The 26,152-nt window shown below is 39.8% G+C and overlaps 1 protein-coding gene across 1 annotated transcript; it reads right to left on the bottom strand.

Moving 5' to 3' along the window:
* Positions 1 to 11,221: 11,221 nt before the first annotated feature.
* MS4A2 (membrane spanning 4-domains A2) lies at positions 11,222 to 21,189 on the bottom strand. The gene is made up of 7 exons (XM_024749139.1): positions 21,055 to 21,189; positions 19,573 to 19,696; positions 18,905 to 19,036; positions 17,047 to 17,103; positions 16,365 to 16,520; positions 15,916 to 16,014; positions 11,222 to 15,057 (listed from the first exon to the last, which is right to left on the bottom strand). Exons 1-7 carry the CDS (start codon positions 21,114 to 21,116, stop codon positions 14,959 to 14,961), a joined length of 729 nt encoding a protein of 242 aa, XP_024604907.1. The 5' UTR covers positions 21,117 to 21,189; the 3' UTR covers positions 11,222 to 14,958.
* Positions 21,190 to 26,152: the final 4,963 nt, after the last annotated feature.

The following is a 26,152-nucleotide window of genomic DNA, read 5'->3' on the forward strand; positions in this document are numbered from 1 at the left end:
AAAAAAAAAAAAAACAGAGACAAAAGAAAAAGGAATGTGACCTGCACCTCTGGGAGGGAGCTGTGAAGGACAAAAAGTTTCCATACACTAGGAAGCCCCTTCACTGGCGGAGATGCGGAGTGGGCAGCGGGGGAAGCTTCGGAGCCACAGAGGAGAGCTCAGCAACAGGGGTGCAGAGGGCAAAGCGGAGAGATTCCTGCACAGAGGATCGGTGCCGACCAGCACTCACCAGCCCGAGAGGCTTGTCTGCTCACCTGCTGGGGTGGGCGGGGGCTGGGAGCTGAGGCTCAGGCTTCAGAGTTCAGATCCCAGGGAGAGGACGGGGGTTGGCTGTGTGAGCACAGCCTGAAGGAGGCTAGTGCAACACAGCTAGCCGAGAGGGAGTCCGGGAAAAAGTGTGGACCTGCCTAAGAGGCAAGAGACCATTGTTTCGGGGTGCACGAGGAGAGGGGATTCAGAGCACCACCTAAACAAGCACCAGAGACAGGCACAAGCCACGGCTATCAGTGTGGACACCACAGACGGGCGTGAAACACTAAGGCTGCTGCTGCAGCCAACAAGAAGCCTGTGTGCAAGCACAGATCACAATCTACACCTCCCCTACCAGGAACCTGTGCAGCCCACCACTTCCAGGGTCCCGTGGTCCAGGGACACCTTCCCCGGGAGAATACACGGCGTGCCTCAGACTGTTGCAATGTCACGCCAGCTTCTGCCGCTGCAGGCTCACCCTGCATCCATACCCCTCCCTCCCCCCGCCCTGAGTGAGCCAGCTGCTCACTCCTGTAACCCAGTAATCAGCTGCTCCTTTAACCCCGTCCTGTCTGTGGTGGGATGGGGAACAGACGCCCTCAGGCAACCTACAGGCGGAGGCAGGGCCAAATCCAAAGCTGAACCCCAGGAGCTGTGCGAACAAAGAAGACAAAGGGAAATTTCTCCCAGCAGCCTCAGGAGCAGTGGATTGAATCTCCACAATCAACTTGATGTACCCTGCATCTCTGGAATACCTGAATAGACAATGAGTCATCCCAAAATTGAGGCAGTGGACTTTGGGAGCAACTGTGGACCACAGTGGACTTGGGGTTTGCATTCTGCATCTAATTGGTTTCTGGTTTTATGTTTGTCTTACTTTAGTATTTAGAGTTTATTATCATTGGTAGATTTCTTTATTGCTTTGGTTGCTCTCTTCCTTTTTTTATATATATATAGATTTTTTTTCCTTTTTCTCTTTTTGTGAATGTGTATGTGTATGCTTCATTGTGTGATTTTGTCTGTATAGCTTTGCTTTTACCATTTGTCCAAGGGTTCTGTCTGTCTTTTTTTTTTAGTATACTTTTTAGCACTTGTTATCATTGGTGGATTTGTTTTTTGGTTTGGTTGCTCTCTTCTTTCTTTTTTTTATTACTTATTAATTTTTTTATTTTTAATAATTTTTTATTTTAATAACTTTATTTTATTTATTTATTTCTTTTTTTCTCACTTTTCTTCTGAGCCATGTGGCTGACAGGGTCTTGGTGTTCTGGCCAGGTGTCAGGCCTGTGCCTCTAAGGTGGGAGAGCTGAGTTCAGGACCTTGGTCCACCAGAGACCTCCCAGGTCCATGTAATATTAAATGGCGAACGCTCTCCCAGAGATCTCCATCTCAACGCTAAGAACCAACTCCACTCAATAACCAGCAGGCTACAGTGCTGGACACCCTATGCCAAACAACTAGCAAGAAGGAACACAACCACACCCATTAGCAGACAGGCTGTCTAAAATCATAATAAAGTCACAGACACCCCAAAACATACCACCGGATGTGGTCCTGCCCACCAGAAAGACAAGATCCAGCCTCATCAACCAGAACACAGGCACCAGTCCCCTCCACCAGGAAGCGTACACAACCCACTGAACCAACCTCACCCACTGGGGGCAGACACCAAAAATGAAGGGAACTATGAACCTGCAGCCTGCAAAAAGGAGACCACAAACACAGTAAGTTAAGCAAAATGAGAAGACAGAAAAACACACAGCAGATGAAGGAACAAGGTAAAAACCCACCAGACAAAACAAATGAAGAGGAAACAGGCAGTCTACCTGAAAGAGAATTCAGAAGTAATGATAGTAAAGATGATCCAAAATCTTGGAAATAGAATGGAGAAAATACAAGAAACGTTTAACAAGGACCTAGAAGAACTAAAGAGAAAAGAAACAATGATGAACAATACAATAAATGAAATTAAAAATTCTCTAGAAGGAATCAATAGCAGAATAACTGAGGCAGAAGAACGAATAAGTAACCTGGAAGATAAAATAGTGGAAATATCTACCGCAGAGCAGAATAAAGAAAACAGAATGAAAAGAATTGAGGACAGTCTTAGACACCTCTGGGACAACATTAAATGCACCAATTTTCAAATTATAGGGGTCCCAGAAGGAGAAGAGTAAAAGGGACTGAGAAAATACTTGAGAGATTATAGTTGAAAACTTCCCTAATATGGGAAAGGAAAGAGTTAATCGAGTCCAGGAAGCACAGAGAGTCCCATACAGGATAAATCCAAGGAGAAACACTCCTAGACACATATTAATCAAACTGTCAAAAATTAAATCAAAGAAAAAATATTAAAAGCCACAAGGGAAAAACAACAAATAACATACAAGGGAATCCCCATAAGGTTAACAGCTGATCTTTCAGCAGAAACTCTGCAAGCCAGAAAGGAGTGGCAGGACATATTGAAACTGATGAAAGGGAAAAACTCCAACCCAGATTACTCTACCCAGCAAGGATCTAATTCGGATTCGACGGAGAAATTAAAACCTTTACAGACAAGCAAAAGCTAAGAGAATTCAGCACCACCAAACAAGCTTTACAACAAATGCTAAAGCAACTTCTCTAGGCAGGAAACACAAGGAAACGAAAAGACCTACAATAACAAACCCAAAACAATTAAGAAAATGGTAATAGGAACATACATATCGATAATTACCTTAAAGGTAAACACATTAAATGCTCCAACCAAAAGACATAGACTGGCTGAATGGATACAAAACAAAACCCATATATATGCTGTCTACAAGAGACCCACTTCAGACCTAGGGACAAATACAGACTGAAAGTGAGGGGATAGAAAAAGATATTCCATGCAAATGGAAATCAAAAGAAAGCTGGAGTAGCAATTCTCATATCAGAAAAAAATAGACTTTGAAACAAAAACTATTACAAGAGACAAAGAAGGACACTACATAATGATCAGGGGATTAATCCAAGAAGATGTAACAATTGTAAATATTTATGCACCCAACATAGGAGCACCTCAATACATAGGCAAATGCTAACAGCCATAAAAGGGGAAACTGACTAACACAATCATAGTAGGGGACTTTAACACCCCAGTTTCACCAATGGACAGATCATCCAAAATGAAAATAAATAAGGAAACACAAGCTTTAAATGATACATTAAACAAGATGGACTTAATTGATATTTATAGGACATTCCATCCAAAAACAACAGAATACACTTTCTACTGAAGTGCTCATGGAAGATTCTCCAGTATAGTTCATATCTTGGGTCACAAATCAAACCTTGGTAAATTTAAGAAAGTTGATCATACCAAGTATCTTTTCTGACCACAACACTATGAGACCAGATATAAATGACAGGAAAAAATCTGTAAAAAATACAAACATATGGAGGCTAAACAATATGTTACTAAATAACCACGAGATCACTGAAGAAATCAAAGAGGAAATAAAAAAATACCTAGAAACAAATGACAATGAAAACACGATGACCCAAAACCTATAGGATGCAGCAGAAGCAGTTCTAAGAGGGAAGTTTATAGCAATACAGTCCTACCTCAAGAAACAAGAAGCATCTCAAGTAAACGACCTAACCTTACACCTAAAGCAATTAGAGAAAGAGGAACAAAAAAACCCCAAAGTTAGCAGAAGGAAACGAATCATAAAGGTCAGATCAGAAATAAATGAAAAAGAAATGGAGAAAACAATAACAAAGATCAATAAAACTAAAAGCTGGTTCTTTGAGAAGATAAACAAAGGTGATAAACCATTAGCCAGACTCATCAAGAAAAGAGGGAGAAGACTCAAATCAACAGAATTAGAAATGAAAAAGAAGTAACAACTGACACTGCAGAAATAAAAGGATCATGAGATTACTACAAGCAACTCTATGCCAATAAAATGGACAACCTCGAAGAAATGGACAAATTCTTAAAAAAGCACAACCTTCCAAGACTGAACCAGGAAGAAGTAGAAAATATAAACAATCACAAGCACTGAAATTGAGACTGTGATTAAAAATCTTCCAAAAAACAAAAGCCCAGGACCAGATGGCTTCACAGGCGAATTCTATCAACATTTAGAGAAGAGCTAACACCTATCCTTCTCAAACTCTTCCAAAATATAACAGAGGGGGGAATACTCCAAAACTCACTCTACGAGGCCAGCATCACCCTGATATCAAAACCAGGCAAAGAGGTCACAAAGAAAGAAAACTATAGGCCAAAATCACTGATGAACATAGATGCAAAAATCCTCAACAAATACTAGCAAACAGAATCCAGCAGCACATTAAAAGGATCATAAAACCCGATCAAGTGGGGTTTATCCCAGGAACGCAGGGATTCTTCAATATAGACAAATCAATCAAGACAAATCAATCAAATCAATCAGTAACAAACTGAAGGAGAAAAACCATATGACCATCTCAATAGATGCAGAAAAAGCTTTTGACAAAATTCAACACCCATTTATGATAAAAACTCTCCCGAAAGTAGGCATAGAGGGAACTTACCTCAACATTATAAAGACCATATATGACAGACCCACAGCCAACATCACTCTCAATGGTGAAAAATGAAACCATTTCCTCTAAGATCAGGAACAAGACGAATTTGTCCACCTTCACCACTATTATTCAACATAGTTTTGGAAGTTTTAGCCACAGCAATCAGAGAAGAAAAATAAATAAAAGGAATCCAAATCGGAAAAGAAGAAATAAAGCTGTCACTGTTTGCAAATGACATGATACTGTCCATAGAGAATCCTAAAGATGCTACCAGAAAACTACTAGAGCTAATCAATGAATTTGGTAAAGTAACAGGATACAAAATTAATGCACAGAAATCTCTTGCATTCCTATACACTAATGATGAAAAATCTTAAAGAGAAATTAAGGAAACACTCCCATTTGCCATTGTAGCAAAAAGAATAAAATACCTAGGAATAAACCTACCTAGGGAGACAAAAGACCTGTATGCAGAAAACTATAAGACACTGATGAAAGAAATTAAAGATGATTCAAACAGATGGAGAGAGATTCCATGGTCTTGGATTGGAAGAATCACCATTGTGAAAATGACTATACTACCCAAATCAATCTAAACATTCAATGCAATCCCTGTCAAACTACCACTGGCATTTTTCACAGAAGCAGAACAAAAAATTTCACAATTTGTATGGAAACACAAAAGCCCCCGAATAGCCAAAGCAATCTTGAGAAAGAAAAATGGAGCTGGAGGAGTCAGGCTCCCTGACTTCAGACTATACTACAAAGCTACAATAATCAAGACAGTATGGTACTGGCACAAAAACAGAAATATAGATCAATGGAACAGGATAGAAATCTCAGAGATGAACCCACACACATATGGTCACCTTATTTTTGATAAAGGAGGCAAGAATATACAATGGAGAAAAGCCAGCCTCTTCAATAAGTGTTGCTGGGAAAACTGGACAGCTACATGTAAAAGAATGAAATTAGAGCACTCCCTAACATCATACACAAAAATAAACTCAAAATGGATTAGAAACCTAAATGTAAGGCCAGACACTATAAAATTCTTAGAGGAAAATATAGGCAGAACACTCTATGACATAAATAACAGCAAGATCCTTTTTGACCCACCTCCTAGAGAAATGGAAATAAAAACACAAATAAATGGGACCTAATGGAACGTCAAAGCTTTTGCACAGAAAAGAAACCATAAACAAGATGAAAAGACAACCCTCAGAATGGGAGAAAATATTTGCAAAGAAGCAACTGATAAAGGATTAATCTCCAAAATATAAAAGCAGCTCATGCAGCTCAATATCAAAAAAACAACCCAATCCAAAAATGGGCAGAGAAATAGACATTTCTCCAAGGAAGATGTACAGGTTGCCAACAAACACATGAAAGGATGCTCAACATCACTAATCATTAGAGAAATGCAAATCAAAGCTACAATGAGATACCACCTCATACCAGTCAGAATGACCATCATCAAAAGATCTACAAACAATGCTGGAGAGCGTATGGAGGAAAGGGAACCCTCTTGCACTGTTGGTGGGGAATGTAGATTGATACAGCCACCATGAGGAACAGTATGGAGGTTCCTTTAAAAACTAAAAATAGAACTATCATATGACCCAGCAATCCCACTACAGGGCATATACCCTGAGAAAACCATAATTCAAATGAGTCATGTACCACAGTGTTCGTTGCAGCTCTGTTTGCAATAGCCAGGACATGGAAGCAACCTGAGTGTTCATTCCTCTAGAATAGAAAGATGCAAAAGGCTGGGAGTAAAAAGTTTCAAATCATATTTAAGATAAAGGACTTGTATGCAAGTATATAAAGACCTCTCAAAGTGCCATAATCAGAAAGCAAACAATTCAGTCTAAAAGAAATCAAAAGATTTGAACAGAAACGTCACCAATTGATGACATGAAAAGAAGCTCAAAATCATTAGTCACTGAGTAATTACAAATTAAAATCACAGTGTGGTAATACTTCACATCTATTAGCATGGTAAAATTTTAAAGACTGGCCATACCAGGTGCTGGCATTGATGTTGGGAAATGGGATCTTTCATACACTGCTGGTGGAAATGTAAAATGGTACAATCACTTTGGAAACCATCTGGCAGGTTCTTAAATGTCAAACATCTTCCATATGATTCAGCCTTTTCACTTTAAGTGGAAAGGAATTTACCTAAGAGAAATTAAAGCTTGTATCCCTATAAAGACTTGAACATGAATGTTCATAATAGTTTAATTTGTCAGAGCCCAAACTTGGAGGCAGTCCAAATGCCCATCAATAGGCAAACTGATAAACAAATTGTGGTACATCCATACAATGGAATACTACTACCCTGTACACACAAAAACATGGATGAGCACCAAAATAAGTTTGCTGGGTGAAATCCAAATAAAAAAGCCAAAAAAAAAATCCAAATAAAAAAGAGTACATAATTATTATAAGAGACTGCATATCTTACTACATTATGACTGGAAAAGGAAGAAAGGCAAGAAAGATAAGGTTGTTTTGCAGAGACGTTCTCCTTTCTACAAAACTCTATGAGGTCACCTTCTCCTACACTGGAAATGGAATCATCTTCAACACCATCGGTGGTAACATACAGAACCAATATTTAACAATAACCAAGAATAAAAATTTGATATTTAGCGACTAATCTCCGAGATGTAAAAGTTGGGCCCGACATTAGGTATAGCACTATAGATCCACAAATATAGTTGAACACTTTCACAAAGACATGGAAGAAAGGCAACATTGAACCTATAGCTTGTATTTGTACTTCCACACATACTAAACCCCTCAATTTTAGTTTTGGAGAGTCATCTCTGGGGACAGACATCTGCTTCCACCCTAGCACCCTGTTCCATTCTAAATCTCCTTCTTCCTGATAAAAGGGAACATAAATTAATCAGTAGAAAGAAAAGACGATGGTAGTCAAAAGGTATAAACCTCCAGTTATGAGATAAATAAATACCAGGGATGTAATGCACAACATGATAAATACAATGAATGCTGCTGAATGTTACGTACGAAAGTTGTGACCAGAGCACATTCTCAGAGTTCTCATCACAAGGAAGAGCTTTTTTTATTTCTTTAATTTTGTATCTATACAAGATGATGGATGCTCGCTAAACTTATTATGGTACTCATCTCATGATGTATGTAAGTTGAACTATTACTGTATGTTGTACACTTTAATCTTATACAGGGCTGTATGTCAATTATATCTTAATAAAACTGGAAGAAAAAGAAATCTTCAACTCCAGAGTTTCTGTTAGGATCTTTTTTTATGATTTCTATCTCTTTGTTCAATAACTCTTTTTGTTCATGAATTGTTTCCCTGATTTCTTTAAATTATTTTTCTGTTTCCTTGTACCTCCTTGAATTTCCTCAAAACAGCTATTTTGAATTCTTTATCAGCTAAATCACAAACTTTCATGCCTTTGAATTCGGCTGTTAGAGGATTCTTGTCATCTTCTGGTGGTAGCGTATTTCCTTGATTCTTCATGTACCTTGGAGTTTGTGTTGCTGTTTTCTCATTTGAATCAGCAGACACCTCCTCAAATCTCTACTTGTCTTCCAGAGAGAGATACTGTTTTCTTGGTTCTGCTTATAGCTGGTATTTCCTCCAACCTCGTATGGATACCTGCTCCACACTTCTTACTCCTTGTGGCAAAAGTCTGAAACTTCTGTCTTCTCTGGTTGTTACAACTCACCAAGCTGGCTACTGGAAACCTCCCTTGTGTTTTTTCAGTATCAGGGTCTCCCTTGTCCACAGACCCTGACCTGTTTGAGAAGACTGTTTACTGGGGCTCTCTTGCTGCTGCACACAGTGTTGGGGAATGGGTGGATTTAGCACTTGGGGCATTGGGGTTACCCACGGGCCAAGTGGGGAACCTCAGAAGAGGTTCTCCCAGCAGTGTGAGCGGGCTTCCTGCTGAGTCTAAGAGGCAGTCAGCAGGAACCATGTTCCTTTAATGCCCTTTGATATTCTTATCTATCTCTTTCCTGATCTCTTCTTTCTCCCAGCTATGGAGGTCCTGCCTTCATACTCAGGGTGCTGCAGGAGAGAAACAGGTTTCTCCAGCAGCATCCCCCATAGCTGTGGTAGTTGGGAACTCACTCACTGCTCTCTCTTTTTCCTGAGGGGAGAAGTCATCACTGACTACTTCATCCTCATGCTGTGCCACCGCCAGGAAGGGGCACCACTAGCAAAGTTTCTCTTGCCCTCTTCAATGTGTCCAGTTCTTTTTTTTTTTCTCTAGTGGAAAGCTGGACTCTCTCCTTGGGGAGGCTGGACTTTTACAAAGTCTCTCTCATCTATGGATGTCTTTCCAAGTCAGCCCTCTTTTGCTTTTTGCCTGCTGGGGCTGAGAGGGGCTGTGGCCAGTTAACAAACTCCTGCTAGCTCCACAGCCCCTACCAAGCTCAGTCTGCCTAACGTCTGATGCATGGGTGGGTGAGTGAGACTCCTGGGTCCCTTGGTGTATGGTGCTGAATCCCATAACTCCCACAGAGGTACTTTTGTTCATGGATGGATTCAGAATTCGCTGTTTAAAAGCGGGGACCAAAGGAGGGCTGTCTTATGCTGCCATGATGCTGGTGTCACTCCAACGCTCATGTTTTCTATAGCAGGAAAGAATGACCAATCCCTTGGAAGATAAGACTCACTTATTACACACTTCCCCTAACTAAGCGAGGTAGTTGAGCCAAGTGGAAATAACATGGATACGAAAGACAAACTGGCCTGGATCTAAACCCCAGTTCTGTGATCTACTGACTAAACAACCATGGGCAACTTGGTTTTATCCTTGTTGTGTAGAGAAGCTTACGGCTTTAAAAAAAGAGATATTTGCTTACCTCAAAAGTTTGTTTTATAGATTAAGATGAAGTAACACCAGTTAGGCTTCCAGCAGAAGTCAAGACATAACAGAAGTTCAATTAAATCTTAGCTTTATTCTCTTTCTTACGCTCTCATAAGATTTAGAATTCCAGTTCAGCTTTTTAATTTAATTGTTAATTTCCCATGGTGACTCCCCATCCTAGAAGTATTCTTCCTCTATGTTCTAATACAATCTTCTATTTGCCAAGTGAAACTTTCTTTCTATATATTTGAGTATGAACTCCTAAAAGGCAGGATTCACAGCATATTCATAGCTTCCTTCCATAGACTGCCTTCCCTGGTCTCTTCCATTGTCCCATAACCACTTCCTCCAACCAGGAATAACAAGGTATTGGTACATCTTGTCAAGGGCCCCTGAGGAGCTGGGGTAGGTTCAGGATTAGGCGTCAATATTTATGCATGCAAAAATATGTCCCATACACCAGTCTAGGCACTGGCTACACGATCTATGAACATGCATAGTACATTTGAAGTAATTATAGTTAATATAACCATTTAAGAGATAAGAAAAATGAACTGAGATAAAATTTAAAGGGTTATCCAAGATCATAGAGCTAGTATCTAATGTAGCTTCTACAATTTGCTTCTGGGTATATTACGTTCCACATTCACATTCTAAACGATCCCTGCCCCACAATGTTGTTCAACACAAGCCTATGCAGGGGGTCCCAGATGAAAGTTGTTTAGGAGACGTAAGTTGAGCCCACTTAACTGTTTGTGGAGTGAGCAGAGGTCTTCCAGTGATGGGAAATACTCATGAAACACAGATGGTGACTACCAGTGGCCTCTCACACCCTTGTACATATAAATTTACTTCAACACTCTAAACCAGGCTGAAATTATGAATATGGTACCCTGTTTTATTAGAATTTTTTGTAAGTAGAGCCATACCTCATAGAATGGGAATTATTTGGGAATGTTTTTTTCTGAGACAGTTTTTAGAAAGAGACCTTTGATTAGCTTTTGTCAGGAGAGTCTAGAATGAATGTTATTGTCCCAGATGTCTTGCTGGACCATACATCAAATAGCATCAAATAACTGATTGCTGTTGCTATCCCAGTCACAAACCTAGTAATTGTGATTGCCGACAGTCTTAAGTATCTAAAAGCAGGGAATATGGAAGCAGGAAGTTCAGCTGGGATTTTTTTGTTCCAAACTGCTCATTTTCAGATGGAAAAACTGAGGTCCTCCAAGGGAAAAGACAGTCCCAAGTTCACATAGCATAACAAATAAATCAGAGTCAGGGCTAACTTGTAAAATGTGACTTATGGTCCAGGTTCCTTTCAACTTTATCCTACCATTTATTGACGAGATGGCTGATGATTCTTTTTACAAGCTCTTTTCTGTCTGTGGGGTTGTTTATAGATTATCCCATTTGATAAAGCATTGTTTAAAAGGAGGACTCCAGAAACTGTTCTTGGTCCTTAGCATCATTGAATTGATGCTCTGATTCCCAATTATCCTTGATCAGTCCCCCACCCTCATGTACACACGTGCACACAGAGAAGAAATCAAGTGAAATGAGTCTGATTTATTGAACAAATACCAGTGATTGAGGATACATCAAGGAGGTCATAAGTATACTAACAATACATGATAATACATTGAGTCGTGGGGTAAAGTGATTATGAAGCAGGATCTTATGGCTGGATGAATATGTGTGCATTAGGCAGTCTTCATGGAGAAGATAACCTTTAGGTTGACATTTTTAAAAGGATAATTTGGGGCACTAACTATGTGAAGAGCATGCTATTTGTGTTCTCAGTGTGTGCCTGAAGTGAGCATGTGATAAAAAGCGGGCAGGGGCAGAACAATCGTCAGAATGGTCTTGAGACCAAAACTGTGTGACGTATATAGAAATACAGTCAAAGATGTGGTTAAAACATTAATTGAGTCGGGGAAAGAATGGTGTAAAATATCACACAGTATGAAGATAGACTGGATTCACTTCTAGAGGTCCTGGTGGGCCAGGTTTAGGAGTGTGGATTCGAGTACATATGCCATGAAAGTGATGTGATTGTAGATGATCAAGTATGGTGATACGGCTGTGCAGTGAAAGGGTATATTTTTATGCTGCTGTCAAGTTTGGAGAAACAAAATTTTAATTTCAGAAAAATGAAAGTAGAAAACCCAGGGTCCTGAGGTCAGAAAAACATGACAATTCACTTAAGTCATTGGTTGTGTGGTTAGGTGATCACTTTCATAATCTGGGGAAATTAACATCTACTTATCACTTTTTAATTTTGGCATCCCAAGTAAATTAAATGTACTTAATTATTTTAGTAATTAATCTGTGAATAATACCCCCAGCTGATTTTTTTCAGTCCCTCCACAGGACTCTTTTACATAGGCTAAAGGTGTGAACTACTTTTTCCTTCTCTTAAAAATAAAAATAACAACAACAACAAAACCACTTGGCTGAACTTAATTTTTCTTCGTTATCTTCTATTCACAGTCTCCTCTCTTTATTTGTTACATCACACACACCACCATTCTCTCTCTCTAAATACCTCTGCAAATATTTTATTCATTTACTCATCACCATAACCCTGTTTTGAATTTCTCTGCACCTTTTGCATTCATTCACTACTGCTATTTCTTTGCCCAATTTCTACATCTTAACTGGATTTGATTTATCACTATAGACTTTTCTCTTACCCAAGTCAGCAGATACCGTCTCTGATGATTATTTATTCTCTGTTGTCTAACCTCTCTCTGCTTTGGGCTACCTGCTATCTACTGTTTCACAGTGCATTTTTCTGCCTAATTCCCTTATATTCTACCTTAGATATTTTCTCTCCTTTTCCCCTCTGATTACAGGCATGTACAGGTTAACTTGGCTTTACTTTTATCTCAAAATAATTCCCTTAGAATGTTAATCTGCTTCATTTAATAATGATCTCTCTTATAACAACACTAAATCTCTATTACCAAATTCCATCTTTACCAGCACTCTACATTGGATACCACCAGGCACTCTTTAGTTGCATTTGTCTTCGGTCTCCTAAAAAGGACAGTCTAAAACTGAACTTAATCTGGGTCTGTCTGTACGCCTCACTTATTAATTCATATTTCTCACTTCCTATCATTTCTTTCAACATTACCCGTTGTTCTCTGATCGACTTAAACACATAATGTGTTAATCGACCAGTTGCTTCTCTAACTTTATCCTTTAATTCAACTTGTTAGCAAGAAGACCAATTACTCTTTCTCTCCATGTTTTAGACACAGTCATTTCTCTCCATTTCCACTGACTTCATTTTAGCTCATGTCTTCGTTAATTTATTCTTCTTTCAAGTTCTTCATTAAGTGATCTCTCCATTACGGTTTCCATCTCCAGATACTGAGTAACTTAATAAAACCCCCTGCTGCTTATTCATGAATCTGCAAACACTACTGAACAATATGGTGTCCGTGAATGTGTTGCTGATTCATGCAACATACAGATTTTTATGAGACTTTTTGCCTTTGAAAAAATATATTATCATTGAGGGGACATAAAATATTTGCATATAGAAAGTTTAATATAGAGTATAAGGGGTGTGTGTATTCGATTAGAAAAACTTATCTTCTAGAGAGAGGAGCAATCAACTAGAAAAACTTAAAGAATCAGGTGAGATTTAAGATAAGCATTACAGAAAGAAGAACTTCAAGCAAGCACAAAAGGGAAGGCAGAACATTTGAAGCTAGGATGTTGACATGAGGTGGTCAAGCACAAAGCATATTAAAGAGAAGGTGAAGTGGGTTTAGAAAGTGGAGACTTTAAGACAGGTTATGGTTACCAGCGGGGAAGGGTGGGGGAGAAGCATAGATTGGGAGTTTGGGATTGACCTGTACACACTGCTATATTTAAAATAGATAACCAACAAGGACCTATTGTAAATAATAATAATAACATATGGAGGACACAATTATTTCAAAGGTAATGACATACTTTTTTTCATATAGAATGGGTTAAATTTTTGTTGTTGTTTAACATAGCTGATTTCATTGAGCAAACGTGGCTTTGTTTTCACTGACTACTCTTGACATATTTGGCTCTTAGGATTAAATTTTTGTTTAAAAAAATAGTGGAGCCTTTCAGATCAAATGGACTTAAATTTTATATCATTAGCGAGTACTAAGATTTGTAGATTGCTTTATGTATATAAGAATTAATTGATTTATTAATAATTTCTTTCTCTTTTAGAGCACTTTTAATTTATACTGTGTGTGTGTGTGTGTGTGTTTCCACACACACTTTTAGCACTGGCAGGCAAATTATTCCTAATATGTTAATTTTACTGATGAGAAAACCCAGATTAAGTAAAAGGTTAAATGATTTGCCACAACTCACTCAACTAATAAGCAATAGGCCTGGGATTCCAATGCAGGCTCCCTGCGCTTTATAAATCAGTGATCCTTCTAACATACCACGTTGTTTTGTCCATGTAAGACCAAACACAAGCAGGAAGCATCCATTGCTAACCTGATGCGGCTCCACCAAAATGTTTAATACATACCTGAAGAATCTCTATTCAAACCGCCATCTGACTGTCCCCCTAACTCTATTCTTAATATGTGTCAATTAGGTCTTCTTATCACCTCCACATTCCCTTCAGAATCATTTCTTTCTCCTTTTCTCCCCTACCTCTGTCTTGACCTGGTGATATGCCCTCCCTGAATATTCACCCCTACACTCCATAAATTCACACTGAGCACCCACTATGGATAAAATACTGGTATACACAAAGTGAAAGAGACAGATGTGAAAAACTTTACTTATTTGGTTCTCAGTTTATGTTTGCTGAGTGGACTTTGCCCTCAAGGTGCTTATAAGCCCGTAGGGGTGGGGGACATCTATCGCAGACAGCTGCAGCTCTTGTAAACTCGAAAAGGGGCTAAGAGACAAATATTACCAAACTGTTAAGTTTAACTCCACTCTCAACCAGCCTTCCTCTTGTTTTCTCTATTTGCACAGTTCTAGGCACAGAGTAAATGCTTATTTTTCTTGTTTTCTGTTGACGTCCCAGAAGGGATGGGTGTGAAACAGCCACAGAAAACAAGAAAAATAGGAGTCTTTCGTATTTACAAATGGAGGGGGATTTAAGTGAATGGAAACAACAAAAATAGAATTTTGTCATCTGGAGAATAAATCATAATGTAAAATTGGCAGGTCACAGAAAGAATTGAAATTTTGCCAGTAGTCCCTTAAACAAAGATCTTGGCTTTCTAGATCCTTTGCTATGAATCAGAATGTTCTGGAGTCACGATTCTTACGAATCAGTGGGAGAAGTTGCCTCCCCTCTATCTTCCAACTCACTGTAAATTGGTGCATAGATGTTTACTTCTTCATAAAGACGATCTTCTGGAATCTGATGAGGGAAAAAATCATTATCAATCACCAAGAACTTCCTGCCACGAGAAGACTTTCTTAAGAGGCATATCTCATCTCCTTTTGCCTTTCTGAATCTCACCATCTCCCATTACACTGTAATTAATACCTCCATCTCTAACAAACCAAGCCAGATTGTCTGGCCAAGTGGGCTCAGAAGAAACTGTCAGTCATTGAGAAGTTGGTGAGAAGATTCTGTGTCTGAACTTTGGTATATCTCTTGTCTTATCTCTGGAGGAAAGTGATCAGAAAAGGCAGCCAGACTTGAATGCTTCAGGCAAGTGGACAGATGGAGAGAGCATGTTTTATCTGGAAGATCTGAGTAAATGTATGTGCATCAGGTATTGGTAAGTCTTTTTCATACATCAAAGGTGTAAAATGCGTAAGACAAGTGGAAATGCAGTTGGTAGTCACGGATTAGGGAGGAGACAAGCTTGAGGTTTCAGAGCAAGTGGGAAGGTGAAAGCCAAGAAAAAAGAGAGCAGGAACAAATAGAACTATTCTGGGAAAGCAAATGAGCCCAGATACCTGAGTGTCTCCACCACTTGCTACCTGTGTATTCATCTCTCATGCTCATCAACTTCAAAGCATGTGCATTTTCTGAAATGATGAAGATCCGATTTTCCTAAACTTCTCAGTTGCAGGGACGTACCATGAGATTTGTGAGTGGAAAACTTGATTCAGAACTTGAGATTTGGAAATCAAAGTGCTGAAACTTGGAGAAACGGAATGCTGAAACTGGAAGAAATGTCGCAGGAAACCCAGGCCATGCTTTTAAGCAACAAAGCTCGAATTCTTTAGCTTATTGTTTAGGATTTAATCTCAGGCCTCTGCCTACCTTATTTCCTTCAGTTACTTCTCCAATCCCATAGATGGTGAGTGACACAGCACTGCAAAATCCCAGAATGGTGAGAAACAGGATCATTGCCACAATTTCCTGTGGAATAACAACCAGAAAGACAATTAGAGTGACAAGGTAGGTGTCCCAGAAGTACATTCCCTTACAGCAACCCTTGTTTTCATGACCGCCCACCCTCAAGACCAGTCCCTGTAAGATGACACGTGGGAAAACCAGGAGATGGTTACTCAAAGCAGATGACTCCACCCTTGCAGAATTCAGCTCAGGGGGCAGGGGAAGGAGGCTGGTACATCTCTGGGTATGAGCCTCCGGAACACTGCATTATGCGATTGAGGATGCAAGAAAGGATTGTGTTCATGGAAAGGAAGAGAAGGCGTCTTACTGAGATTAAGACCCAGAATCTCAGTCTTCCCGCAAGAAATACATACAATGGAAACAGAAGCCACAAAGCAGAAGTCGTTCTCATAAATATCCCGGCAACGGGAGATATAAGCTGAGCTCTTCTTTAGGTTAGTGATCAGGGTGATGATTCCTATTCCTCCAGCTATGCTGCTGGCAGTGTTTGCCCCCAGACTTCCTCGTATCTGATGACAAAGAACAACATTTAGACTTGGTCCTGCACCTGCCACAGTATTCAATAAACCTATCTGCATTTCAGGGCTGGATATATCCAATAAACTGTGCATTTGCTTAAAATATAGATGAAAAAGGGAAATCTTGAAAATGTACTTGTGTAGTAAGGACCTATAACTTTCTTGCTAGGACTGCATTCGGGAAAAGCCACGTGGATACTCATAGCCTCTCCTCAAATAGACTCCTTCATTGGAAACGAGTCATCTATTTCATCATAGGACTAGATTATGAGGACAGAGAAGGTGTGAGGTTATTTTTTCAGCAAGTGTCAGAGTAGTTACATTTATTGTTTTTAAATGATACAATTGGCATTCTAATGATTTTATTTTTAGTGATTACATGAAATACCAAGTAGATTGGAAAAATATCGCATATCCACATTTGCTCATAAGAGATGACGACATATCTTTTTCAAGACTCTCAAAATTAGATTTTCCTTACCTTCTCAAGGATGGACAAAGACAGAATGCAACTCACCAGATATGTTGCATGTTTCTTTTCAGACATAACTGACAAAAATCCAGAAATGGCAAACTGTTCAAAAGGGAGGAGGAAAAAAAAAATAGCACAGTGAGTCTCTGTTCTTGTCTGTGTCCCTTTCACCCCCATCCTCCAAACAGAAGGTAAAGTTGTGGGTATTCTATAAAGCTCTCCTTTACTTTTAAATTTTATTATTTTATTTTTTATTTCCTAGAGAGAGCTTCTCAAAATTAAATGTACATATGAATTATATGAGAGTCTTGTTAAAATGCAAATTCTTACTCAGTAAGTCCTAGATGAGGCCTGAGATTCTTTATTTCTAGCAGGCTCCCAGGTGATGCCAACCCTGAACAGTCCATGGGTTACTATTAAATACTGTAAGTTCCAGCAGCCCTGGTGCATGATTATGTCACTACTCTAACTTTTTTGTGATCATTTGCTTTCATGAGCAACTTGTATGTTGTAGTTGTCAACTCCTTTGGGCCAGAAACATGTGTCTGTCTCCAGAGTCTGCCATGTATCGTATAGACATATAGTAATTATGAAAATGCGTATGGTGAAAGATCTAGTGAAGATATCCACCAGTAGCACAAATTAAAACAAAATTCCAAAGATTCAGATTGTGTGATGAGCTGAGAGACATCTAATAAGCTGTTTGAAATGAAAAGACAGTAAGGAAGTTTCAAATAAAATATGGCAAAGTTTCAAGGAGAGTCTTGAACGAGTGACCAGAGACCTAAGTATTTAGCAGAGTGCCAAGCCAATGTGATTAGGGTTAAAATAATATATCCTTGTGAATGAAGTGTTGATACAAAAAACAGCATGGATTAATTGAAAATAATTATGTAAGTGCAAGAAGCCAGACAGTAGACAGAACGTGGTGTGTAATTCCATTTATATAAAACTCTAGGAAATGCAAACTAATCTATAGTGACAAAAAACAAGTGATTGCTTAAGGATGGGAAGATAGGGGTTGAGGAAGGGAAGGGTTACCAAGGGAAACAAGGAAACTTTTGGCAGTTATGAGTATGTTCATTATATGGATGTGGCAAGGTTTTCACGTGTGTATACATGTGTCAAAACTTATCAAATTGTACACCTTAAAATGTGCCATTTATGGTATGTCAGTTATGCTTCAATAAAGCTATATATTTTTGTGAGCTCATTCAGCCATCTAGTTTCTAAATAGTACAATGACTAAAAAAGATACAACGAGAAAGCACCTAAAAGAGTTTCTAAGGGGCTTCCCTGGTGGCGCAGTGGTTGAGAGTCCGCCGCCGATGCAGGGGACAGGGGTTCCTGCCCCGGTCCGGGAAGATCCCACATGCCGCGGAGCGGCTGGGCCCGTGAGCCATGGCCTCTGAGCCTGCGCGTCCGGAGCCTGTGCTCCGCAACGGGAGAGGCCACCACAGTGAGAGGCCCGCGTATCGCAAAAAAAAAAAAAGAGTTTCTAGGGCACAATAGAAGTTCCTCAGATGTCAGTCTTGTTCTCTTCACCTCAGCAATCTCTTGCCCCTCCCTTCACTAAGATAACTTTATTAATGGATAGTGTTAGGGAAATTTTTCTGAAATTGAGTTCTGAAAGTTTAGTTTCAATTTTTATTAGCTAAATGCCTCTTGGGTAATATGTTTAACTTTTATTAACCCCAGGTTTCTCATCTGATAAACGTGTGTTAGCACATTCAACCCAAAGTGCTTCGTAAACTGCAAATATGTATGTATATTTACATATCTCCATATTAGAATATATTCATATATTCTAAATACTAGAATAAACAATTGGTCAGATCTGATCTGAATAAAAGAAAAGCCATGTACAGTGTTATTTCAGAGACAATTTTAGACATATACTCACAAATACTGTTCCCCAGAATGGGTAGCCTGCTTTAAATGATGAAAAAAATTCTTTAAATTCTGAATTATTGAACACGGAGCAGACGATTATTCCAAAGTAAAGGCATATCAAACTAATCAGAATTTGTGTTACCTGTAGAAAAATGCATAAGTTTTGTGAAATAAGAAGACGTTTTCCTAAGATTACATCAATTTCCTTATAATCAAGGGGAAATGTAAGAAATTGCTTTGGTGTCTTAGGCAGCCCTGAGAAAGTATCCAAATGCAATATTTTCCACTATTGTCTGGCCACTCTAAGAATTTATGTAGGCACGACTTAAGGCAGGAATAGCCAGTACATTTCTCCTGTGTCTTTATTTACATTCTCATGGTAGACATCAATAATGGCTCTTTCCATCTAAGAGAAGATAAAGATTAGAAATCCTTCACAGCATGATATTAATCAACTGGCAACTGACCAGAGTTGACAGATCCTATTTGTTATTCTTATCCTGGTCTTCATGAGGAAATGCTTCTTTTTACCCAACAGGGTGCAGTAAGTGTCAAGTTTTCGTCTACCAGGTATTTCACTCCTCTTGAGTCTGAGTAGGGAAACTATGTGGATGCCAACAAATACACTTCCTTAGAGCCAGTCTTTACTCTGGTTGTGATTAGAGGAGGCTCACTCACCCCCAGGAATTCCAGCTCCTTCTTCAAAAGAGTCAGCCACGTTTGGCGTGGTGGGGATGGGGCAGCTTTCTCCGGTAAGTTGTTATCATGGAGAGATACTATTGAAAGTTCAATTTCAGGCGCACTATGAAGTTTAAACAGAAATGCAGCCATGAGAAAATGCTCTAACTCCCTGTGCAAAGCTCTCAACTGACAGGGGAATTGTCCTTGTTTATGTTTCAAAACAATCCTGCAATGAAAATCTTCACTGTAAAGTACAAGAGATTCTGAGGCTCAGAGGGTCCAAGTTAGTGGCCAGGATTACTGTCTCATCAATGATTAGATGGAACAAAAGGGAAAAAAAACAAAAACAAAAGCCCCAGGCCAAGTCTTATTCTTTTTTTTTGCGGTGCACGGACCTCTCACTGTTGTGGCCTCTCCCATTGCGGAGCACAGGCTCCGGACGCGCAGGCTCAGCGGCCATGGCCCACGGGCCCAGCCGCTCCGCGGCACGTGGGATCTTCCCGGACCGGGGCACGAACCCACGTCCCCTGCATCGGCAGGCGGGCCCTCAACCACTGCGCCACCAGGGAAGCCCCCAAGTCTTATTCTTAATCTAGAATTATTACCAGGTTCTTTCTCATTAATGTGTATTGATGCGTACAACTAAAAATAATCCAACAGACATGTTTACCTATGCATCTCTCAGTCTTTTTAACATAGAAATGTATCTGAAAATATTTTGTCAATGACACACTCAATTTCATGTGCATAAAGGAATGGTTTTGAAGGATTTGTTGATCTCTACTCCTGTTTTCATCCTCAGAGGAAGCTAACTGGAAATACTGTGTCTTCAGAGTCTACTCAGTATTTTGCAATGATATTCAAGCCAATATTGATTCCCAAAGCTCTGTCTTTAGTTTCTCCTAAAACCTTTAAGAAGAAAGTCTTAACATGTGTTAATTTTTGGTATTCGAAGGAAAACTAGACTATGCACATCTCCACCAGATTTCACTCTGGGAACATTTCCCCTCTAAACAGTGGGGCAGGATCCCGCAGCTTGAGATTCACAAAGACTAACCAGAAAGAAGCCCGAGGTCATTTTGAAAACCTTCTGTCCCTTAACACACATCAGACACATAGGCAAGAGATCTCTACTGATAGTATGGGTTGGCCAAAAAGTTCATTCGATTTTTTCCCGTAATGTCGTACAGAAAATTGGCCAAACCAACACAAACTCCCCTACCCCATACCCAGAATAGGAACCTCTTTTGTTAGAAAACTTAAGTTGTTCCCAATTTAAAAGCTAAGTAAAAACCTTCTTCCCCATCAACCAGAGAGAACTAGTGAAAAAGTATAGCAAATAACTTCTTTATACACTGTATTTTAGTTAAACCTGATGGGTCCATGCCTATGTTCATGATTTGGCATCTCCCCAGCACTGTGACTATCTCTGGTTCACTAAGTGACTGGAAATAGAAGAAAATAATAACCTGTACCTACCTGGTGGGCTCTTGTGGGTTTGGGAGAGCAAGATCTGTTCTTCTCGCAAGTTCGGTGTCCATTTTTTCATTAACTGAGCTATATGGTGGTGAAGAGCAGTGTTACAATGAGCCTGGGTGGGGTCCCTCTCACAGAGTCTCCGGATGGTCAGTTAAGATGGGTTGATGCATGACACTGATAACTATCTTCATGCTTAAGACGTTGGTCAGAAAGATAATTTTCCTCGCTAAGATCAACAGGGCTTTTCTTGTTATAAGGAAGAGCCAAGTTGAGTGGGCTACTGAATAGGGATGAGAGTGAAATGGGGAAATTTGAGACTCCTGCAAGATAATTCTGCCTGAAACCAGCAGGATTTACAGAACCTAAAAATGAGTCGGTTTAGTGGGGACTGAGAAGGTGAGAGAGGACCGCGGGACATAAAGAGATTGGCTTCTCTCCTGGTGCTTTCTCTGCTTGTGACCTGGTTCAGCCACTCCTATGCCAGAAGTTCTCCAATTGTCCCTGGAAGACTTGGCTTCACACGTAATCTAAGGCTGAAGCACAGTTTGCAAGTATGAGTGTGTCTTAGTCTCTGAATCTCTGGATTTGTCCTTGACTTCAATATTTATTGTCTTTCTCTTTCTTCCTGTCTTTTGGACAGTGCTGATATATGGCTGTTTGTAGCAGATGGTCTCAGAAACTGGACAGGCAGAGTTCTAAGGCCTGGGAACCATTCCTGATAGTGTGAAAGCTAAGAAGTTTTCACACTGAAGACTCCGTTGTCTACTAAAAGGTTAGGTTGACTCTCTACTGCCTTGGTTTTTGTGATGGCAAGGATGGGCCCATGGAAACACTGAGGAGCATGAACTTCATAACAAATTCTATGAGTAGATCTAAGCAGCCTTGGCCTGAGCAGTATGCCTAAATTAGGGTCGGAGCTAAACTGACGTGCTTATTTTAATAGCATATCTAGCTAGACCATAGCAAAATGAATATACAGGTGAGATTCACAGATTTGGGACTCTTTTATTTCAGTTTATTATAGATATAATCTTGAATGGCTCTTTATTAAACTATAAAGATAATATAAATTTTACCTCTGTACATCTGTACTGTCTCTCTGGTTTGTGATACAAATTTCTTCTCTTTCTCCAAGAAACTTAAGATGTTTGTGTGAACAGGGGACACTAAAAGATACATTAGCGCACCTTTCATAACAAAAATGTATTAACCCACATGCCATCCTCCCACTGTGTCTTCCAGAATCGGTGGACCTGACCAGTATGTTGTTGGAGTTAATGAAACTCATTCACTTACACATTCCTCCAAAAGGGACTTAATGCTCCATGTCAGGCACTGCTCTTGTCACTGAGCATGCGGAGATGAACACCATGGTCCCCGCCTTTGTCTGGCTCACTATCTGGCAGAGTAGAACAAAGATAAATAATATATTACCAGCATGTCAGAGGCTGCTGGAACACACAGGAGGATGTACAGTTCTACCTCATAGAGGGTATGTAGAAGTCAAGTAAAGCGATTCCCAGAGAAAGTTCACATTTCAGCCAAGACTTCAAATGGTAACCTCAGGAGTTTTCGTTCATTTGCCTCTCCCTCAGTGGAATTAACACCACATCTGCTAAAACAGGGCCTGAAAAAATGCCTGTTTGTGGTGTTTTCTGGGAGTAGTCTATAATAGTTCATTATGTTTGCAGAGAATAATTAGAAATTAAACTTGAGTTGTAGACAGGGAACATTGAGGATGGTCTTTGGACACAATGCTATTTTGTGAGAATTTTCAACAGAAACTTGCAGCATGCAAATCTGTAACTGAGATGTATCTCGTGATCTTCAACTTGTTTCATATCTCAGTTTTCACCAGCATCTTCTTCTTACCCCCTTCTGAGATGCTTATCATCTCTGTGCCCTCACTTTTGGTCCTTATAGACATACTCTTTCATCTTTCACAATAGTAAGCTTTGAAGCCTATGACAAAATGTCTTTTTTTTTTTTGGTGGGGGCGATATTATCAAGATGAGTTTTAACCATGCCTCTGACTGAAAGGAAGAGATAATGGCCCTAACACTTCCCTCCTACAGCTTATATTTCCTCTTGTTGGCAGCACATCACCCAGTCATCATCTGGCTTCCTCTTTCACAAGCAACGTTTCTTCTCTCAGATATACACTGGGTTTACTTCCCCAAACGCAAAAGAAATTTGCTTTGAGATCCCATCTGAACAATTGTTTTCTCAAACTGAATGCTCAGTTCACTTAAACATGCACGAATTTACATGTTGCAAATTGTAAGTTGCTATGTCTTCGAGCTATTTTCTGATACTCCCAAAGGAATTCCAGTCCCCGCCCCCCCCCTCATTTCTACATCCCAGAGCCAAGTATGGCTTCAATAAATATGGTTCACAGGTGAGAGAGGCTGAGACTGATACAAGCTCCCAATGTTCCATGGGAAACGTGGTTATTAAAATGAAGGAAATGAGAAAATATTGTTTATGAAACAAGATGAGTGTTTCTAAAAGGCCTAGAGCTGAGTTCAAACTTGAAGAGAAAACCTCTGTCTCTTCATTTATATGACTTCGGAAATATTTATGTAGACTATCCAAGGGCTTAAAATCTTTTTGATCTCTTTCTAAAATTGGAGTTTAACTGCTGTCTCAGCCTCTAGGCCACTTAACTGCCAAGGTCCAGCACATGTTAATTCTTTATTAGCTCACACTCCTTCTATTCTCCAAAATGACACTTTTCAACAAGGAAAATTATAGGTGTGAACTGTGTTTGTCCACTTGTGACGAAGAACATCTGCTCAGAGAGGAAAATTATGAGACCTCTAGCATCATAGACAAGGCGTGGACATCACCTGTTCTATTCTTTATTATGGATCATTAGCATGTTTGCTTTCTTAAACCCATTCTTCCTTTCTACCTATCCTTGTAACATAATTATATCTGAATGTTTGTTCAAATTCAGTTTTACTATTTTCAGTATTATTTCACAACTTTTAGTGACTTCCTGTTCTTTATTGGCTTATTTTCTAGACATAAGTTCATCTCCTAATACCTTACACATGTTGCATAAAGTGCCTATCAGTCCTCATTTTGCTAACCCTGGAGAGTGATGTATCACATGTTTCTTTTCCTGGAGTCCCCTGTGTCACCTCATGCTTCAATCTGGACTGGTTGCCAGTAAACATGCCACTCAGGAATGATCCTAGGACTTCCCATTGCCCTGTTTTATACCGGATTTCCTATTTCCTGGCCCCACCTTTGAAGCCAAATCCAGCCTCTGTACCCTGACACGGAATTAAATCTCGGAGACAGAGTTTTGGGTGAAGTAGCAAAGAACAGCTTTATTGCTTTGCCAGGCAAAGGAGGCAACAGCAGGCTAATGCCCTCAAAACTGTGTGTTCCAACCTGGAGGGGGGTAGTGAGGAGTTTTATCGTAATGGTTCAAAGAGGGTGTGATCAGCCTGTGGACATTCTTCTGATTGGATGGTGGGGAGGTAAGCGGGAGTCAACGACATCAACCTTCTGGTTCCAACCCATCTGGGGTCTCCGAGCTAGTGGGCAGCACACTGTTTACTTCTGCCACCTAGTGGGCGTTTCAGTATCTGCCAAACAGCTCAAAGATATTGTCGTGTGTGTATCCCTTGAGGGGAATGAGGACCCTGCCCCAAGGCTGCACTGTTGTTTCTCTTGACTGCTCCCTTGTCCTGCATCCCCCTCCCTTCTAATTAACAACTGTTTGAACCTGCCCAGCTGGAACTCAGGGAAGGTCTTGGAGGCTGAAGGAAGTCTATTTCCTAATCAAAGAAATGGGGGACACGGAAAGGCTTGTGTGCTCAGAAGCCCCACAGGGTCCTGCTCCATATCACCTTTTACTCTTTCTTAGTAGGCTATTGCATGTTGATAGAATATATTCCCTGGTCACATGCTGAGAAACAGTATCTGGGTGTTTTTTTTGTTTTTGTTTTTTTTTGTTTTTTTTTTTTGCGGTATGCGGGCCTCTCACTGTTGTGGCCTCTCCCGTTGTGGAGCACAGGCTCTGGACGCGCAGGCTCAGCGGCCATGGCTCACGGGCCTAGCCGCTCCGCGGCATGTGGGATCTTCCCGGACCGGGGCACGAATCCGTGTCCCCTGCATCGGCAGGCGGACTCTCAACCACTGCACCACCAGGGAAGCCCTGGGTGGTATTTTTGAGTCTTTGTTGGCCTGAACATTTCCTTTCTTTAATACCCTTAGACTTAATTGAATTCTAAAGACATATAGAGTTTGAACCAGAAAACGTTTTTGACCCAGAATCATTCACTCCGTTTTCTTCCAGCATCTAGATTTCATTTTGAGAATTTCACCCTAATTTTTAATTCCAGATATTTGTATGTGCCATGCATTTTCTCTCTGAAAACTTTTATAATGCCTTTTAATCCATAGAGGTAAGACATACCTAATGTTAAGATTTACTGTAAATCTTATGCATTAATCTTACTGGATAGCCAGTAACCATTTTCAGACTAGAGAGCCATGTGCTTTGTTTTAAAAAATGTTCCCATGGCAGTGAAATAAGTCAGACAAAGACAAATACTGGATGATACCACTTATATGTGGAATCTAAAAACTGCAACAAATTAGTGAATAAAACAAAAAAGAAGCAGACACAGATATAGACAACAAACTAGTGGTTACCAGTATGGGGAGGGGGGCAATGCAGTGGGGGGAGAGTGGAAGGTACAAACTATTGGGTGTAAGACAGGCTCAAGAATGTATTGTACAGCATGGGAAATACAGCCAATATTTTGTAATAACTGTAAGTAACCTTTAAAATTTTTATAAAATATTTAAAACTTTAAAAAAATAAATTTATTTCTTAATTTAATTTTTAAAAGAAACAATTGGGAAAAAATTCCCATGTTTTCTTTTTGGATAAGTTCCTCATAAACTTTTGTTTAATCTTTGTGAACATCTTATTAGGGAGATGGCAGGCATCCAGAATTTGCCTTTTCCATGTTCTCCTTGCATACAGAATATACCCGTCCATCCCAATAGCCTTAATTTGTTTCAGGACTAAGTCCAAAGTCTCATCTAAATATCCTCTGAATCAGATATGGTTGAG

This window comes from Neophocaena asiaeorientalis, unplaced genomic scaffold (assembly GCF_003031525.2).
Source record: "Neophocaena asiaeorientalis asiaeorientalis breed wild unplaced genomic scaffold, Neophocaena_asiaeorientalis_V1.1 scaffold43, whole genome shotgun sequence".
NCBI lineage: Eukaryota > Metazoa > Chordata > Mammalia > Artiodactyla > Phocoenidae > Neophocaena > Neophocaena asiaeorientalis.

What these genes read in the sequence shown, in the direction of transcription:
- MS4A2 (XM_024749139.1), bottom strand. Translation starts at nt 21,116, where the DNA reads ATGGACACCGAACTTGCGAGAAGAACAGATCTTGCTCTCCCAAACCCA. An exon ending in CATTCTGGGGAACAGTATTT is followed by an intron (nt 17,104 to 18,904) that starts GTGAGTATATGT and finishes CCTTTTGAACAG; the next exon opens with TTTGCCATTTCTGGATTTTT. An exon ending in TTGTGGCTTCTGTTTCCATT is followed by an intron (nt 16,015 to 16,364) that starts GTATGTATTTCT and finishes GTTATTCCACAG; the next exon opens with GAAATTGTGGCAATGATCCT.